The 20,068-nt window shown below is 38.5% G+C and overlaps 1 protein-coding gene across 3 annotated transcripts in view; it reads right to left on the minus strand.

Moving 5' to 3' along the window:
* The window catches only part of USP24 (ubiquitin specific peptidase 24), a 61,270-nt gene that overhangs the window by 23,348 nt on the left and 17,854 nt on the right, over positions 1–20,068 (minus strand). For 2 of the 3 annotated variants that reach the window (XM_051624412.1, XM_051624411.1), the window contains exons 8-34: positions 19,249–19,314; positions 18,183–18,257; positions 17,268–17,426; positions 15,870–15,984; positions 15,284–15,387; positions 14,009–14,116; positions 13,424–13,519; positions 13,154–13,315; positions 11,894–11,938; positions 11,215–11,322; positions 10,407–10,556; positions 9,502–9,633; positions 8,861–8,972; positions 8,538–8,614; positions 7,546–7,686; positions 7,368–7,421; positions 7,075–7,190; positions 6,396–6,462; positions 6,122–6,232; positions 5,643–5,741; positions 5,391–5,561; positions 4,698–4,783; positions 4,467–4,560; positions 4,057–4,212; positions 1,819–1,916; positions 971–1,066; positions 586–814 (exon numbers count right to left, since the gene is read on the minus strand). In XM_051624412.1, coding sequence (XP_051480372.1) covers positions 586–814; positions 971–1,066; positions 1,819–1,916; positions 4,057–4,212; positions 4,467–4,560; positions 4,698–4,783; positions 5,391–5,561; positions 5,643–5,741; positions 6,122–6,232; positions 6,396–6,462; positions 7,075–7,190; positions 7,368–7,421; positions 7,546–7,686; positions 8,538–8,614; positions 8,861–8,972; positions 9,502–9,633; positions 10,407–10,556; positions 11,215–11,322; positions 11,894–11,938; positions 13,154–13,315; positions 13,424–13,519; positions 14,009–14,116; positions 15,284–15,387; positions 15,870–15,984; positions 17,268–17,426; positions 18,183–18,257; positions 19,249–19,314 — 3,027 coding nt within the window. The remainder of the gene's footprint in view (positions 1–585; positions 815–970; positions 1,067–1,818; positions 1,917–4,056; positions 4,213–4,466; positions 4,561–4,697; positions 4,784–5,390; positions 5,562–5,642; positions 5,742–6,121; positions 6,233–6,395; positions 6,463–7,074; positions 7,191–7,367; positions 7,422–7,545; positions 7,687–8,537; positions 8,615–8,860; positions 8,973–9,501; positions 9,634–10,406; positions 10,557–11,214; positions 11,323–11,893; positions 11,939–13,153; positions 13,316–13,423; positions 13,520–14,008; positions 14,117–15,283; positions 15,388–15,869; positions 15,985–17,267; positions 17,427–18,182; positions 18,258–19,248; positions 19,315–20,068) is intronic. The other variant, XM_051624413.1, reaches the window with a different exon arrangement.

Genomic DNA, 20,068 nt, shown 5'->3' on the forward strand with positions numbered 1-20,068 from the left:
CTCAACTTTCAAATATTCTGAGTTCTTGTCAGGTTAAGAGTGTTTTAATAAATAGCCAGTCTCAGATTAATTACACTGACACACCTATAAAGGGGAAAACAGCACTTTCTTGAGGTATTGAAAAGTCTCCTTTTTCCCCAGAGCACCATCAAGCACATTTAACTTTTGAAAGAGCTATTTGAAACAAACAAAAACTTGCCCAAAATGTCTAACTCGAAGAAATACACACTTTAAACCACTACTTCAAGCAGAAATCTCCTTTCTAGTCACCGAAAAATAACAAGAATAAGATCTTAGAGTTAAGCATGACTGAAAATAAATCACAAGTAAGATTTCTGGGTAGATCCATTTCTGGTAACCACTTTCAGGGTACTGTTTTCCCTTTGTACTGCCAAAATAATTCCTGAGACTGTCAAAATTCAAATCAAGACTGGGAAGTGAGACTGATGGTCAGGATCTTCAGAGGTTTTTAACTGGAGCTTGGGCACGAACCTGTATGAAAGGTACATTTTTTTGACTAAAAACCAGGAGTGTCACTGGAGACACCACTGCTACATCACCATAAATCATGAAACACTTCCTTACTTGTATGGCAACTCTTGCTGCTGGTATGATTTCTTCTACCCTAATGGAGGATCTATCAGACACAGAGAGCTGTCGGTAGGATGACTTCTCAGGTGTTCCACAAATGGACATCTGCCTACTTGCTTGTCGGCTGACGTTACGGAAGGGGCGTGAGGACAACGCTTCTACCCCATCTTTAATGAAATCCTCATCCAGTAAGGTAGGCATTGTCTGGCCAACAAGCAAGAACCTGCATTCACAGAGCAAAAACATCAGGCTTGTTTTTGGAACGTTAACAGCAAGCGAATGCAACAGAACTCAAAGTACCAATTCATCTTCAATATTACAAGCTGCTCTCCAAGAGCCAAGAAAGCAGCACTTTCTCTAATGAAAGGCAATTACTTACCTTGCAAGTTGCAGGCAGATGGAATAGACTCCCTGTCTTGTTTCATAGTCTACTTCTGATGGGATGGAATCTCTCTGCATCACATTCACCACCAAACTTAAAAACAAATCAGTAAGATAGACTCCATTTGAAAATGTTTTACATTAGGAGTGAACTGCAATTTATCTCTAGCCTCCCTGCCTCCTACTCAGTCAGATAATGCCAGTTAAAATTGCCAAGCTGGTGTCTTTGGAGACTAATATCCCCATTTTCCTCTCCTACATCTACAGATGGGAGCTTTCAGTTCCTGCTGGAAAATGCTTCAGGATCTATGGGGTAGGGTGAAGAATTACTAAGAGCAAGAGATACTTGATACACCTGACAAAAGCACAAGCAGCATTGCTAGGTCTTCCAAACCACCCACTCTGTGCCTTAACTCCTATTCTAAGGGGCTGAATTTCGGAGACAGTCAAATTTCACGTGGTTCCCACTGCATGATCTGTGCTTTGACTGCTAAAGATGTCCACTGGTATCTGTGGAGGACACAACGTAACACTTGCAAAATTTGAACTGGAACACTTAAAGTGTTAACTATCCAAGTACCAACTACCTTAAGTAAAAGCTACACTTCACCAGCTCATCTGTGCCTACCTTTATTTTGGCTTTTAACAACATACACTCTGTTCCATTACTGTGGTAGCTACAGTAGCTTTTCAGACACTGGGTAGTGAAAAAAACAGCTTTGGGTAGAATTGTTTTTTTCTTCTCTGAAAAAGAAACTGCTGGGTGTGCTAGTGTGCTGCAGTGTGGGAAAGAGAAACCACACTAAATGAAGTGTTATAAACTGAGTGAAGGTTTTGAAATCTAACCTCAAACCTCCTGCTCTGAGGAAGTTTTCACAGAAAGACTTGGCACAGTTTCTTGCCATTTCATCATCTGCAGTTGGCATCAGCTTGGAGCTCAGTACCTAAAACAAATGAATAAATAAGCATGCATTAACTCCTCTTTCTTAGTATTCTGGATCTGCTGAAAGTTGAAAGTGTAACAGGAAAAAAACCACTACAAATGAAGCAATTAAGCCCACATTTAGATGAAGCTGTAGTCAGTAAAACAGAAATCACTTTACAAATATTCAGGACAACTATGGCTATTACAGGTATTTATTCTTTACCAATGGGCATGTTTTTTCTCCTTGCACTTTACTTGTGAAGGGAGTGCACGTGCACACTCTAGCACATGAAATGTTGTCTTCAGGCTCAGTTGGTGCTACTTAAGGGCCCAAATACTTCTCCTTTCTAAATTTTCAGTTGGCAGTATCCCATAGAACACCCTACAGATGGCGTAGTTATTGATTAATGCCTTCTGAAACATAACCATACTGCAGATACTGGATGGGTTTTTTTTGTCAAAGATGGTCCAGGTAGTTCTAGGGGCATCTGACCATCCCCACTGTATCATCCTTCCTATTTCAAGTCAGCACTAAATTTCACAGGATACAATTATGCTCAGAGACATGGCCATAAGGAGGTCTGAAGCCTCTGGGGGTCAAATCTCATGTACATTTATCACCAATTTCTCTTCATTTTACAGAAATAAAAACCAAAACACTAAATAAACAAACAAAATATCCCAACCCTTCCTAAAACAATAGAAAACCCCCAGAAGTAATTTACTTTCACAAAAAATCTCTTTGGCATGTACAGCCAGCAACCTTTTCAGGTTCATAGGTCAGAAGAATGGCATCCACAGTTCCAGGCTTCAAATCTTACCACAGCACAGTATGATTCAACCCTGAACATCTGAAACATTTAATTTTCATCTCTTTCATAAACTCTGCAAATTTTCTGTGCACAATTTTTCAGAAAGCAGTTCAAACTGGTTCCCAGCTTTTCAACAGGTTACCAGTTGAAGGGATCAAAGAGCACATCATCCTTTTCCTGACAGGAATTATCTTCCAGTTAGCTTGACTGGACTTCAGGAACAATCTACATACCTAATCCAATTTACTACTTCTCATTCCTTGCCAGGAAAGGAAGCAATTTATTACTTGCTTTTATTATTTTCTCTGGCATAGAAGCAGCAGATAACTGTCTTGTCATACTGTAATATATCCTGCCAGTTCTACAAGATACTCCTGCTGTGATAAGCTAAAGCATTTGCTTTCAGCTGTAGCATTTGTCAACATATTTCAAAGATTTCATCAAATATCTTTCATTCCAGCTGTACAGAAAAGGGGGGAGTCCCAACTGCAGTGCCAGGGCAGTGGAGGAAGACAAAGAGCTGCCATGAGACTGCAGAAACTCCAAGGAAAGCAACAGCAAGAAAATTCCTACAGTAATCTTGGCACACACTGGGAATGTCCACTGTTTTTGAAGCTGCTGGCAACCAGTCCTCCAGCTTCCAGCTGTTCAAACCATATTTGTAAATGAGTCTTTATAAACAGTGGGAACTGTGAGTGAAACCAGAAACTGTCCAGCTTCCTGGAGTGTGCAGATTACAGTGTCCTAACAATGACACCAGCTGATCTCTTGTACACTTTTCAAAATCCATGCACTCCACCCTTGGAAAGAACCTTTTTTACAGGGTTTTGGCTAAAGAAGTTACTCAGGAGAATACTCTGGAGTAAAAAAATTCTACATATCCAACTCACTCCACATGCTCAGGTAAAACAGGCCTGAAGCTCCTGGGTAAAAGCCCTGCACATTTTCTGTACACTGGAATCATTCTAAAAAAGATTCCTCCTTAGCCTCTACAGCCTCTACAGATACAACACAGCAGACTTACACTGAAGTCAGCAGTCTTTGGTTTCAAACTGAATTGAGCAAAACCAACCAAACTAAACAACGGTCCCCATTAATTTTTAAGAGAGCTAACTTTATATATATATATATATATATATATATACATACATACATACACACACACACACATATATATATACATAAAAAACATACTCCGAGTTTCTGGAGATTCAAGTAGGAATTTTATCTACAGAGTAAGGAGTTGGTGTTTCTTTGCTCCCCTCCACTCTTGCCCAAGAAACAGACAATTACTTAAACCTTCATGCTCAGAAATACAAGTAGAAATAAGTAAATTTGTTTTCTTACCTCCAAATTGTAGAGCACTCTGAAGGTGGACATGCCTGGAGCAAAAGATCTGAAGAGACTCTCTAGTATAGAACTAGCACTGGGCTGATGCTGGTGTTTTGAAGACAAGGATGGTGACTTTGAAGACTGAGAACTTGATTCTGACAGCAGAGTTTTCTAGGAGGAATAAGCCACAGAAGAAATATTTTGACACTGCTGCATATTGTTGTAATTGACAATACATTTCCTATAATCCCTGTAATAATCCTCTTGCCTCCAGCTGCTTGGAAATAAATCAATTATCTTTAACATGAGAATTACTTTGAAGTAGTTTCAAACCCTTCACAGATTATAATCTGACAAGCAATTTAAGAAACCTAGTGGTAAAATCCTTTTTGTTAAGATCACAAAGATGATTGTTTAATCCCTACCTTCCTTCCTAGAGAATCAAGCTGATCAAGAGCCTCCTGAATAGCTGGGTCAGTGGGAATCAAGAGCAGAAGCTTCCTCACTCGCAGCGTTATCCTGAAAAGTTACCAGAAGTTACTTGTGCAAAGTAGAGCTCAGCCTGGTGGAATTCTACACATTGTGAATTAAGAAGCTATTCAAACTTTGGTCTGTGAACATTTCTTCAATATTTAATAACCACTTAGTCTGCTTACCTTGGCTCCTCTAGATTGGCAAGCTGGTAAAGCATATCAAACACATTACACACGAGAGCCATAACTACTCCAGGGAGGGATTTCTCCTGAGAATTAAGCAGAAATACAAAGGTCTTTTCCTCCTCTCTTAGCTGCAATCAAATTAAGACAGCTCTTCACTGAAGCAACTGACCCAGAAGCCAACCAGAAGAAATTCCAGCTACTTTCTAGACTGAGATAACATTTGATGTTTTTACATTACCCATTTCCCTTTTAAACATTAATTTTTGAAGTCAGCTGTTAGTGTTGATATATAAAACAAACCAGGAGTGGGCTGAACATGCTAGTGGATGCTACTCAGTTTATTTTCATATTGCAGCTTTATTAATACCGAAAATCTCTCCCCCTGAGAAATCTACAACCTTTAAATTAAATCATATGGATCTTGTTTGCTTAAAAGGCCCTGTAGAGATTAATAAACATTGATCAGGCTACAGCAGGTGACAGAAGACAGATTATCAAGTCCAATTTGCATGCAGATGACAGTAGTGTATTTAAGTGCTTTGTTTCAATTGCAATTTGAAACCAGAATACTAAAGGCTGGATACAGCTTCTGTCTCATCTTACTGCACCCCTTCCTCCCAGCTATGTCTCCCCCAACTACCCCGATGCCAGGAAACACCTGATGGAAGGTTTCAGGCTGTTATGCTGTACCTGTTCCATTGCATACGATGAACTAAACACACTGCTGCTGTTGCTGGAACTGGTTGAGGAATCTGCAGAGCTCCCTGATGGAGTCCCACTTCCTGATGTTTTTACTGTAAGGACTTGTTCATCAGAAAAGCCCAGTTGGTGGAGTAGCTTCTGATCTTTGTTTACAGTTAGCTGCAAGAAAACATTTACCATTTAGTTCTAGAAAATTGCCTCAGTTTCATCAAGAATGAGAACTGTTTGTAGTTAACATACCAGGCTGTCATTTGCAAAGATCTGTATATTATCCACAGGTGAATTCAACATCTTTGCTATCTTCCACCTGACACTTCCTACAGTTTCATTGCTATGAGCCTGCAAGATTAAATGACACTGGTTAAGTATGCCTACTCAAGCAGTAAATTACAAGAGAAAATAAAACCTTTCATTGAAGTCTTCCTGCTCCTCCACACATGGTGGTCAAGTTATTGTGCACAAAAGAGACTGGCAGGGTAGAAGAGCAGTAGAAATGCTTAATCACTGACAGTAAGCAAACTTTTTCCCACACCAAAATGATGATCAAAATATATTTAGTCTGCACTTTCACTACAGTAGCCACATACACACTTTTAACAATTTTAAATAGAGTTTTCAATTTGACTGGAGTCCTGAAAACCAACTTACTCTGTTCAGTTCAGGCATCCAAAAAGCCAAGAGTACCTACATGATCAACAGGGAGGGACTGGCACACATACCTCTATGGTGAAGGTATCTTTGGTAGACTCATATGTAACATTAAGTGTTAAAAGATGTCCATGGAAAGAGGCACCATGAGGTAGAATAGTCCGGGGGACAGAGTAAAGGTCCTACAGGAGGAGAATGATTAGTCAACACCACCCTTGAAAAAGACATTTTTATGATGGTCTGTAACAAAGTTACTAGAGTTGGATATGTTTAAACTGTTACTATTTTTAATACTACTGGGAGTTGTGTTCTTAACCTTGCCTAGGAAGAAATAACACATCTTACCTCTATTGTTATCACGTAACGCTCTGCCAACAGCAGCAGTCTCTCAATTATGACAAGTTTAGTTGACCTAGAGATAAACATTGAAAACAAGAGTAACTTGTCTCAGACATTAATTTTCAGTGCCCACAGGTAACTATCACAAATTAGCTGTTTTCAAATATAATTTCTTAAACCTGGAGTTAATTCAGTCAAAATTAACTAGGAAAACAGGCCAAGAAGTTTGCATTTATACTGCTTGAGATGCAGCCAGCTTCAGAAGAAGGCTCATGCTTCTGAAGGTCCCATGCTGTGCTCATATATTTAAGAACCCTACTGTCCCAGAAACACTACATGACTAACAGGCTGGTAATAGTCTATGGAATTTTTGTGTGTGTGTGTATTTGTGGTTATTTTTGTTGTTTGTTTGGTTTGGGTTTTGGGGCATTGGGGGTGGGTGTTGGGTTTGTTTATTTACTTGTGGTTTTGGTTTTTTGTTTGCTTTTTTTTTTTTTTAAATCACAGGCTTTTCAAAGTTTCTATGCAACTCAAACTGCATTGTAATTGGAATATTCCATTGCAAAAGCATTCAGAATATACAGCTACCAATACTGAGAATTTTAACTGGCACTCAATATCATCTGGAAATCAGCTGGGAAGGTAATGTCTACTGTCTTACTTAGTCTTTTAAAGGCAGGCCTACCTGTAAGGAGACTGAACTGATGTTGCTACTGTAGGCATAGCAGTTGCAGTGAGCATTTTGGTAGCTCTTGTAACAGCATGTGTTAGTGTAGGACCACCGAGTGCAGAGCTGGCTGCCTGGAACACAAAGCAGATTTAAGTGCTGGTTTGCATAGACAGTTGGCATGTCCTGGAGAGCTAAGAGAAGTACCACCTGTGGAAATGTTTTTCTTTAGAGTAATTATAGTCAATTACTCTAAGATACAAAACTAAGGAAGGATGCAGGTGCAAGAACAATTAAAATTTGTCCCTTACCTCTAATCGTGTGTAGCAATCAGCAATGAACTTCTTGTGCAGTGACACTGAATCCTGAAGGTAAAAGTACAAATGAATCAGAACCTCCATGGCAATTGCTCAGAAACTGACAGAACCCAACAAATTCCACATCTTAACATGCAGATTATCAAGGGTCTATGAATGTAAAAGTGCCTACCTTTTTCAATCTAGGAGTTAGATTAATATAGCTGTAATTTATTATCAATTGAATGGCTTCATTGGCAATTTCTTCATCAGGTGACTCCATTGCAATCTTCCAAATGAAATCCATTCCTATTAATTCCAGTTTTTCTACACTCTGTGCAAGAGAACAGTAAAACATGACTGGATTTCTTACACAACAGTGAGTTGAACCAATGGAACGGAACAGTCTTCTATCTGCTGCAAAACGATCTTGTCACTGAATCTCAAAATGTTTCTTTTCCAACACACTGCCAAGCTTTGGCACAGTGCAAAGTGAAATTGATAGCTGCAGATTTGTATTTCTGTACTAGAATAATTTGTTTACAGGTGGATAAACATGTTCCAAAGAACATTCTCAGTCAAGCCAAATGAATAATTAAAAACTCCAAAAGCATGGAGAAATGGAACTAAGAAGGGAATTTGTTTCACGAAGGTCAAAATGGTAACTAACCACATAATGAACCATCACAAAACCTACTATGAAACTTGGCAAAAAAGGTGCATTTAAAGTAAGTTAACTCTCTCTGATAAAGATCTAAAATGCCTATGAGAAAACTACTTAACATATAGTCATTAATTTAACAAAAACACCGAAGGATCATAGAGCTAAAAATTACGGTAGGTTAGAATTTGAATATAAGCCTAAATCTCCTGTAGAGAAGAAAAATAAGAAGAAAAAGAGGGAGATGCAAAAAATGCACACTGGAATTAATAATTATTAATATAAAAAAATAGTCCATTCATTCCTCCTGCAAAGTTGAGAAGCTACACACCAACCTTCCAATTGCTGAATTTTAACTGGAGTTTTAGTTTCAGAATTTAACAAAGTTCATGCTAGAAGGACAATCTGCATATTAATGCAAATGTGAACATGTCAAACAGCTGCTAAAGAATCCTTGTCTCACCTGCTCCCACCCCCAAGGTGCCATAGGAAATACTCAAGAACAACCTTGCCAGAACACTCACCAGTTGTGTTCCTTGCCTCTTTAGTCGATGGTCACACAGGTTCACATTTTCAAAGAAAGTCTTAAATAAACTAAAACCTGAAAGTGAAAAATGATGCAAGCTTTTAATTCATGTCAGGCTAACTTTCTATGCTTTTTTGAAAATATGAAGATCTAAAATACAGGAGATGACCTTTTCCCTCTACAATTATTAAAACTGAAAAGGGTAGAAAAAGACCCTTTTATTATATTGATTTATAGAACTGTTTGGATACTTAATTTGAAGACTTCAGAAGCAAACTTCTGGTATGAAAACACATCTGTTGACCAAGTCAATTTTCTTACCATTCATAGTAATTTCATATGACTCCAGTTTAAGAATTTTTTCTTTGAAGAGCTGTTGCTGTACATCACTCTCTAGATCATGCTGTCCTTTTGTAAACCACTCAAAGCACATCTGTGAATGAAAGGGAGATGTATTTTTACCCATTGTCATGGCAAAACAGTTTAGTTTTATACAGAATTGGTAAACTATGTCAGATACTACAGTAACTAATCTTACAGAAGTTTTATCTACAGGAAGATGTTAAAAATATAATCTCCTAGCAACCTCCCATATTATTCAGGCTGTACTGCAGTATTAGGGTGCTTCATCTTCATAGTCAGCTTCCACCCAGATAATGCTGAATGTCACTTTTGTGAATCCCCGAACCTGTACTCCTTTTCAAACCAGCATCCATAAACCTGCACCTCATCTCCTGATTAAGGTTCCTCCTTCAATCAAATTTGATGTTAAAAGAGCATCCTAGTCATAAGTGAACATGTAACTGTGGCTTCATTAGCTTATACAAAGCCTATAAATGCGTTATTAGTTTGCTATTAGTTGCTGTTTATGTGTCACATGTCTCAACAAATACACATGCTACTCACGATCCATTAAGACTCACTCAGCAACCACAGAGATCAGCTTTTCAAGCGTTTCTTACCTCTCGATCCAACTCACAAACATCCTGGCCAGTTACAAGGCATTCCCAGATCTCCCTGGCACGATTCCAGCCCAAATAAAGGGTGGCTTCTTGCAGGAAAAACGCCAAGAATTTTAGATGTGCCTCCAAATACTGAGAAAGGGGAAACAAAAACTCAAGCATAAGACTTTTCTTTCTGATACAAGAACTCTGAGAATTCTTTTTGTTATTTGTAAACTTTCTTGTTAAATAACAGTGCACTTTGCAAAGCCTGGAAATCAAGTTGTTTCTGCAGTGAGATTTATTTCTATTTTACACAACTTTTAACATTACTTCTTTTTTTATTACCTTTTTAAAACCGAACATTGAGTCCCCTCGGATTTGCTATTACTTTTGTGACATGGATACTATTTGACACTAGTCATTAAGTCTCAACCAGTGTAGAAAAAACTAATTATCAAAAACTTTGTGACAAACTGCTACACACTCTGCGTGGCTTCACCTTGGTACCAAATCTGGTTCAGGTTTCCAGAGCTTCACAGCAAATTCAAAGGTATAGTCTCTACAACGGTAGCTGAACTGAACCTGATGGAGAAGCTGGAAGCTGCACTAGCTTGGAGACAGGAAGTCCTGGGCTGAGAAGATGTAGTTCTTGACAAGTTAAAGACTTTGCTAAGAAACTTGTAGATTGTGATGTTTGCCCAGCCTTGCTCCATAACATAAGAAGGCTACAAGCCCGAAGAGATCTAACTGTCACAACTATGAATAAAAACTAGTGTAATTATTCACTGGAGAGAACATACATGCCAAAATTTCCAAAATTAATTCCAAACTTGAAACATCACCTCAACTTACGCAACTTGGTCAGTGATGAACTACATCATGTTTGCAACAACCTAAGGCTGTAAGAAGGAGGGGCTCCATACCTCCCGGTAAGTGTACCGGCCGTCCACTAACGTTGCTCCAACAAGTCCTCCTGGTCCTGCCACAGATGCAGCCAAACGGTGGCATGATATTAAGCTTCCTGTCACCAACTTCACTATTTCAAAGTTTTTCTTTAGATCTTGAATAATGCTCTTGGCAAAAAAAAAACAAACAACAAAAACACCCAAAACATTGAGAAAAGAGGTTTTTAAGAAAAGATACAAACAGGCACGTGCACACAGCAGTCTGCTCTCCTACAGATGGGTGTTACCAGAAGGAGTAATGTTTCCCCCCTCACCAGAGTCAGTCTTATCCTTTCTAAGCACCCAAAGCCCCCTGATGGCAGTGTTTTCAGCTGAATCACACATGTTGCAGATTGCAAACAAAGTCCCACACCTCCATTAAGACACTGTGGAACACATGTGACCTGCTGGTATTTCAGTCTGTTTTCCAAGACTCAATGTCAATTCAATTACAAAGCAGCTGGTCTAAACATTAGCCATTGTTCAGTTATGAACAGAGACATGCCTGTTAATTATTCTACAAAAAGCTGAGAATAAAATTAATTAGTCCTGACACAGCAAACAGGTTTATACATATATATACATACACAAAAGCACACACAGAAATGGAAAACACACAACACAGCACCCCTACTTGAACAGTTTGTTTATGCTACATCACTAAACTATACTTGTCAAATTGTTCTTTACTCCCCTCCCTTCTAAATTCCATCTTCCACGTTCTACAAAAGCAGAGGCACAAAGACATAACAAGGGCTTCAATAATCATCTCTGCATATATTCTTACCTTGTCTTGTTTTTGGTAAGTTTGCTTAATAAATGAACGTGTGATTTCATGGAGCTGACGTAAGGCTGGCACCACCCACACAAACTGAGGATTATTGTGCTGGGATGACTAGTAGTAGGAAAGATAAAAACAATTACATGTGTGGACATGCTCAGAAACAGTTTAACTTCCCTTTTAGACTCCTAGAAACCTAGCAATTTTCCTTAATGCTGCTGTTTCAAAACAACAGCTACTAGAGCTTTGAAGGCTTCAGTTACTTGTTCCTGGTCCCTTTCCAACCACACTCAAGGTGCCCTCTACTTTCTACAAGAACTCCTCTGACACACACAAATGCCATTTTGCTGTCCTTATTATTAAGCCCAAAGTACCACCTCTTTGCTAGAGAACATGCAAATTAAGTAGGCAAAAAGAACTCAATTGCACAAGGGAGAGATGATAACCCACCACCTTTCTCAATCATGGGAGATGAAGCAGGCCTGTTAGGGCATAAAAGGGCAAATCCAGTCAAATGATGTTACTTATTGGTAAAGCAAGAATAATGGAAACAAGAACCTGAAATACAATTGAGGGTTAACAGAGGAGAAATTTCTGATTGGTGCTGCAAGGAGCTCTCTGATAGGAAGCAAAAGATACTTAAGCTGCATTTTGAAAAAGATCCTGCAAAGAATAACCCTCCTACCTCATTGTTAGAACTGCTCATCACTTTTCTGGGAGGCTTCCTTTTCTGTAAAGTTTGACCACACAAACCAGTACTGAGGGTGCTTGTTCAGAGAAGTGAGGTCTGGTATAAATACTGACACAACCTACACACTTAAGAGAGATTAAAGTACCCTGCCCATAACAGAGAGCTCTCTCATGAAGACTCCCTCATGTATTTGAGAATGCTGCCTTAATATTACATTCCCTCCCAGTTTATGTCTTCATTTCTCCTAACAAAGGAAAATAAGAAAATGAGGCATTTTTGGACATCTGCTGTATGGTTACCCCAATCCCTTCCAGCCTGCAGTGACAGCTTTCCTTCACTGTTCCACAGCACCTCTGTTAATGCCCTTGCCAGAATGCAATTAAAAAGAATGCAGGAACAGGAAAGGACCAGAGATCCAAAAGAAAAGACTGCAAGTTTTACAAAGATTAAGAACTCAAAAGTTTGAGCTCCTTATTCATAAACACACACACAGCAAAGTGTGATCAGTATCAAGAAGCAACATACTATGCCTTCTAAGTTAACTACAATCCTCTACAGATGCTGCAAGACAGACAAAAACTTAATTTACCATGAAATAAATGAATGAAAAAGTACATGCCTTTTTCTTTATTTAGGGGTATACTTCAGACTGAAAAATAAAGACAGGAGCATTCCTGCAGACCTCAAGAAAAACTGCCTGCTATGGGAACTGTGCAGGATAGAGTGTATGCAGTCTTGTAAGCCATGCACATCTCTGCTGCTGCCAAGAAACATCTTAGCACAGGCAGCTGCAGGAATGGCTTCTTTATGTTAGAAGAAAGTAATTTAAATATTTTATTAAAATAGAAAACTACTAAGATTTAAATGTCAATTTGCATTTTGAGACTTCACAGCCATGCCAGAACACATGCTGAACTCACAGAACACTAATCTAGGCTTTCACATGAAAGGGGCTAATAAAATACTGACATACCTTTATAGTGGTTCCATTTGCAAATTCTAACCTTGGGCCCATCCTGGTAGTTTCCCATAAACTGATCCCTCCTTGTGCTGAAAATTTGCTTAAAACAAAGGCAAGAGACTTACTATGAGTCTCATGGTTAACAAACGGGCTCACACAAAGACTACCCCTCTTGTGGACTCCCCAAGGTAAGAACTTACAGATGGGACACACAATTTTGCATCTTGAAAGAAAGGGCAAGACCAAGGCTAGAGAACATTTCACTTTGGAAAAGATAAAAATAATAAACCAACCCTCTTAATATCCTCTATGCATTTGATGATGTAGCTTCTTTTGATTGCCTCTTTCACCGCATAGGCATCACTGAGGATTGTCAGATGTTCCTCCAAGGCCTGCTGAATAAGACTACATGGTAATGTTGGAAGATGAGCCAGCTCCCAAAGTACCTCCAGAACCTAGAGGAAGAAGTGTGAGATTAGTCAGGAGCTAGGAAGTACAGACACTAGCAACTCTATGTTTAATGAAGAAACAAAAGGAAGAGATTGTATTTCACATTCACATGCCTTTCCAGTGGTGGTTTCCACCCGTGCTTCTCGGCCAATGCGCCCGATCAGGCTCAACAGCTTCTGCCTCACTCTGTCACTCTCAGTCTCCCAGCTCTGGGTGGCAAAGACACAACATTCACTGTTACAGCAGCAAGCACTGTCAGTCTGTTAAGTCTCAAATTACAATTCTTTTACTGCAGGAAAATCAAAATGCAAACAAGTATGTTCCCAAAAGGAATACTTCCTTGTTTTTGTTACTGGGAGTTACAGTACAAATTCGCCCAACTCTTTTTCAAATATAAACTAGAATATAAACTATAAACTAGATTAAATATAAGAATGAAATCTCATTTTTTTAAAGTATCTCAGCACTGCCTATATAATGTATTTAAAATCTAATTAGAAGTACCAGTAGCAGATCAGGCTTTTGGGTTAAAAAACCCACACAGTATTAGAAGTGTTATTTTATAGCTAATTTCACATTTATATTTTTATATAGAAAATATAAAGGTATTCAAGGAATTTGTCTTTTGGTAGGCTGGATGCACAAGTGTATCTCATCTATTCTCTTCCCAAGGAATACAAATTCATGTGAAAACTTACCTTTTGGATTAGGACAAATAAATGATTGAGCTGATCAGAGCTAAACTTCACAGCAGCTGCAGCAATAATGGTATGTATGTTTTCAATCACAGTGGAGGATTGTCCTGACTGAAAAGAGGAAGGACAACACATGAAGATAAATCTTTAACCCAAATGAGACAGAAAAATCTATGTAAGCATTATCCTACTGTTCATACTAGAGGGAAAGAATAACACCTTTTGACATGTTAGAAACACAAGGTGAGAGTAACTGTCTCTGCTCCTTCTTTCCCTGGCAGAGAGGTCTTTGGAAGAAATCCTAAAGCAGGAAAGAACTGCCATTATTACAGCAGCTTCAAGGTGCTGCAATGGCACCTACCACTGTAAGCTGTGATGCCAGCAATACAAACACCACCACTTTTACTGCTTGGTTAAGATGGTGCTGCACCCCTGACACTCCAAAGCTTTACTCACAAGTGAGCAACACATCATCTCCTCCCACATGGATGGGAGCACCATGGTAACAGCAGCAGAAGCAGGGAGGAAGTATTGTCTCTTATTAAAGAATAAAAGTGAGCCAGCTAGAATTACACTTCAGCTCTACTAAGCATGCAAGACTTGCTACCATGCCCACACAGACTGCAGATCTGACAGCGTCCAATGAGTTTAGGCTAAAACTTCAACACTTGGACAGAGGAGACAACCATTTCCTGCAGTGGAAGATTAGGTTTCTGGTAAAAATTTCCACATGTCATTTGCATTTAGCAGTCAAATCACCTTTCCTACACAGCAGTAAGTTGAGTATACATAAAGTGCATGTGAAAAGATGACTTATCAGTCCATTATATGCATGTACAGGAAATTAGAGAGGAATTCACACAGTTTGAACCCACTTTCTTTAAAGTCACACTGTGTACTGCAATCCAATTTATATCTCCAGCCACAAAAAATTAATATTCTTAGGCATGGCCTTTGGTCTAGACAAACACTCTACCACCTATTGTAGACTGACAACTTCTTATTCCAAGTCAAATATTTTTGCAGCCCTTTAATACTTCTTTCAAAGACCTGAACTTCATCCTAAGATTTAGCAGCTGTGTTACAAGAAATGGCCAAAACACTTGATTTTAAATGACAAAGGAAGAAGCAAAATAAAGCCTTTGCATTAATTATATTGTTATAATCTCAACACCTCCCCTTTGAAATAAAGAGTGTCTAGAACCAAAAAACCCCACTGCTAGAATATCTGCTTTTGTAAGGCAGTCTAAAAGCACCTGCCAAGTTTTGGCTGCTTACCTGAATTCTCCAAATTTTAGTCAGCTCATCTAAAGACAATTTACTGCCCAGCAGTTCAATAATTCCCTTTATACGATCACAGTACTGTGCCTGGTCTATATTACCTATGAAACAAAGAGAACTAAATTAGTATTTTTTAAACAGTATTAGGTATGTTAAATTGCATAACTTCTTTTTAAAGGGAAAAGAACAGTTATCTTCATTTGAAAATTCTTTACTGTTACAGACAAATCTATTATTTCAAAGAAAAGGCTCCTTCCATTTTTATTTTGCTTTACTTCCTAGATCTGGGGCCTCACAACTTGGAAAAAACCCTAAACTTCTTTTCTAGGGCCTAACAATACACAAAGATAAATGAAGAGTAAAAACCCCAGGTACAGCACAAGACATCTGCAGTGATGTCAAACAGAGGACTAGATGACAAATGCAGAATTTGCAGAGTTTTTCTTACTCTCTGTTGAAGATGACAAAACCCTTGAACTCCTTTGTTAATAACATTCCATTAAAATGTCATTTGTCCCTTACAGGATATTGTAAAGTTTAAGACATTCAAAGCACATGCCAAAAGTCTTTGTAAAGCACTTACCTTCTAGAGCAATAGACAGGACAGAATTTTCTACTAGCCAGTTTAGTAATCTGTCTGTATCTATGGCATTCTTCACTGACTTGGACACAGTGCTGTCTTCTATTAATTTTGTTACCTAGAAATTGCAAAACGTGAGATTCTAACAATGATCCCCACATGCATGACACGTGCACACAACAAAATCTATTCCAAAGGCTTACTGCAAAGCTTAAGCATGAATCCCCAAGTATTCTGAGCACAGAAGGTGTTTGGTTTTTGGTTTCTTTGTTGTTGTTCTGGTTGTTTGGGGTTTTTTGTTTGTTTGTTTTTTAATAAGCTGCTTGAAGGCAAATTCTTAACCAGAAACACCTCCTTGCCACCAGTCTCTGATGCAGTAGATTCTTACTCCCAGTGTGACATAGAAAAGCTGGCCTGTGCTGCCAGGTATATACTTCTACAGATATACAGAAGTAGGTTATCTCAGGCTTCTGCTTGTTACAGTCAGTGTCCTACTTTTTATCCAATACAGAATTCATGTGGGCTCCTCACTCCAGGGAGACAAGAGTACATTTCTGCTAACACCTTCAAAAGCTGCACTTTTATAACTTCACCAAGATATGTGGCATTTATGATTAAGAACCAAACAGCAATGAGGTTTACCATCTCAATTTTTTTCCATAAATAAAGAAGCTAAATCCCAAAGAGGGACTCTAAAACACCTTACAGTGCCTGTAGACTAAAAATAAATGCCTTTTTTTGGGGACACTTGAATTGTACAAGTTCTGGAAGGAAGAGATGAATGAACAACTCTATACTTAAGCCACAACTCTCCTGAAAAATGAACTGTTTTCTTCTTCTACTTAGATATAAGATTCTAGCATGAAGAGTCTATAAACTCCAGCTCCTGGTGCTACTGGAGTGCCCACATACAACCCTAACAAAAAAACCCCAACAATTACATAGTGTTGTGATCTAACTGGACAACAGTCTAGGTTTGAGTCCTGCTTGGTTTGTTTTCCCCTTTTCTCTCAATGAGAGGAGGAGAGAAAAGGGATATCCCAGAGGATGCTCTGAATTATCAGGGTTATTTCAGAGTGACTATGCAATGAATAGCAAAGACCACTGCTTATAAATCAATCTGAAATTGCAGTTCTTAGGAAAGGTTCATTCTATGTCCAGTCTAACTGGGAGGTCAAGGTCCTTGCAGGGGCTTCTAATGTTACAAACAACTCTTGTCACATTAGCTTGTTTTGGTTTTTATCATCAGCTAAGCTTTTGCTAAGGCAACACAATTTATCAGGCAACAGCACGCCATTTCGTTTTTAAGGTTGTGGTTTCAGTAACTTTCCAACAACCCATCCCACCTACACACCATACATGTCCACACACGGGGGGGGGGGGAAAAAAAGGCAAACCTACTTCTTTGAGGGAATTCATCTTTGCACTGAAGTGAGGAGACTTCAACATGCGCAGCAGGATGTCCAGCCGCAAATCATCCACTGCAGTTACCAGGTCGGGCTGGAAGCGCATACACAGCAGCTTGATACCAGACAGGAGCTCAGGAATACTGACCAGTCTCTGTTTAAACCAAAACCAAACCAACAACAACAACAAAAAGGACAAATAAAAGCACTGCTATTTTTACTCTTCTGTTTCAGATCATTCACAAAGAGTAGGTTTAGTGACCCAACCCAGACTGTTTAATCTATGAAATGCAGCACCATGTACATCTGCAAGTCTTGTAGACTAGAGATCCTCAGACACCAAAACCTTTGGTTCAAGTGGCCTCTCCTGCTACAATTTTGTACACTAAATTGCTCTGTAGTTACACAGCCCATGCACACTTTCCAGTTTACAATTAACAATTGAAGTCTAAGCAAAAAGTCAACTCTCAAATTGAATGGAACTGAATGCCAAATTTAGGTTAATACAGGAAGTAGTTACAAGTTATTTGGACATTCTACCAACAATTACCAAATCCTCAAAAGCAATCAGCTAATTCAACAGTTGTGTGCATACAAGCCATAAGAATTTAACAGACTGCAACATCTTAAAGTCACTTAGAGAAGGGAGTGTTCTGCACACTTCAGAAGGGGACCAACAAAACTATACTGGAAAGCAACAAAATATTTTTAAGAGGGTCATGACATCAGAGACCTCCTGAAAAGGGTATTGAATGGAACTGGTTACATGTATTTTATTCTAATGTCAGAAGGTGCAGAACAGGTTGCATTTTTGCCACTGAAATAAAAGCTATTGTTCCAGTCTACGTTGCCAGCATTTCCAAGAAACACAGTTAAGTTCTTCCTAAATATTTAATATAAAAAACATTACCTTGTCTTTCAAGTCCTTCTCTTCTACATTCTGTACATATTTAATCATTTTATGAATTATTGGATCCAGCATGGGCTAAAGAATGTGAGAAAAGGCATGACAATCATTTTATGTTTCCTGAAATCAATCACATTACTCAGAAGATCTGACTGCAGCAAAATGAAATTCATAGCTGAAAGCTCACAATGATCTTAAAAGCAACACCTATAACATCCATCTAGCTATCCTGCTAGGTACATTCAGAAAAAGAAGCAATTAAAGAAAGAAGCCAGGCCAGACCACCACAATACAGGCTTAAAAACAAAAAAGAATGAGACCTTTCAAAATGCATCAGTTATTAGATGCATATGCTTCTCTGACTCCCAGTGGTTTCTAAACTGTCTTCCCTTCAAATAAAGACATTCAGTCACTTATTAAATTGATAGTTTTTGTTAGAGAGTGTAGGTGTGAAGCCTAGGGTATATTTGCATGTACAAATAGAGCAGGATGATTTTTTTTTTTCTGCACCACAATTTTTTCCAGTGTAAATTCTCATATCCATGTGCTTAATCCCAGCCAGCAAGTTAAATTTCAAACAAAATCCAACCAACCCAGCTAGAAAGCTAAATTTCAAACAAAATCCATCCAACAGGCTAGATTATTTTCCCATGTTTCAGACTGATGAAGCTTACTAATGGCAGTGGCAAACCTCCCACTGCTGCAGTTGTAGATAAGCGACTACACATCACTGTGCTTAGAAAATGCATCTGAACATTGTCTGAGCCCTCTATCCATCACCCTCAGGATGATCAAAATTATTCTTGTACTTTATGCAAAGAGTTTTGGAGGCTTTTTTGAATAAGGCACCAGTTTACACCAACACAGTTGTAAACTAATTTTCAGTCCTCTGGTTTTTCAAATTCCTATGATAAAAAGAACAGGTTCTCATGTAGGTGTCTTCCTGCTACCAAACTGCCCAAGATCTACTTTAACAGAGACAACTCCATCTAAATTTGAGCAAACTACGACAATAATTTTTCAAGGCTTTACTATTTGCTGTAGAGAATTTATAACAGAGGCATTTTACCTGTACTACAGAAGAATTAAGATATTCTGCACAAACTCCAAATGGCTGAACTAATGCAGAGATTGCCTGAAAGAAACAGAGCAAGTATTGAGGCACACATGCAAGACATCCTTGCAGAGCTAGTGATCTATACCTGAAAAGGCAAGTGGAAGTGAATGAAAGTACTACTGATTTTGGTATGCAACTGCTCTACACCACATGGCTCAGGAAAGATATTTACTCTATGGTGTATGTGTTACGTATTTTTGACTGAAATAAAAAAAGCCTTTCCAGTTTTCACTGATCTTGGTCCTCTTGTCACTCTGTTCAATCTTCTCTGTCTAATCCTGTTTCAGTCACAGAAATAAACAGAGAGAAAGCAACGTATCACATTCTGGTTGCCTACAGAAATAAGAGGTGTGAATGCAAGACTTCAGGATAAAGCCATATGGCAACATTCTTCCCCAAAGCACTAAGAGGGAGAAAGCTTTTCTAAATGTGTCACATGCATGTCAAGATCTCTTCAATGCATGATTTTAATCTTATTTACTTTATATCCCAACTATATACCTACACAACCCAAACTATATTTGGGATTATAAACCCAAAGTATTCTATGATTTTCTAGTGGTATCCATCATTAAGAAATTAAATGTATAAAGACATTTGTTTGCCAATAAATAATATAAAACCCTTTTTCTTCTCACATTGAATCAAGAATGGCGAAATGGGGCTTGCACCACCGCAGTCCAAGGTCTAAATTAAGTGATGCTGAACGAGACTTTCATCCTAAGCAAGGAGTTAATAGTCACTAAACAAAATTAAGGTTTCTATTGCAGTA

The sequence above is a fragment of the Apus apus genome, chromosome 7, assembly GCF_020740795.1.
Source record: "Apus apus isolate bApuApu2 chromosome 7, bApuApu2.pri.cur, whole genome shotgun sequence".
NCBI lineage: Eukaryota > Metazoa > Chordata > Aves > Apodiformes > Apodidae > Apus > Apus apus.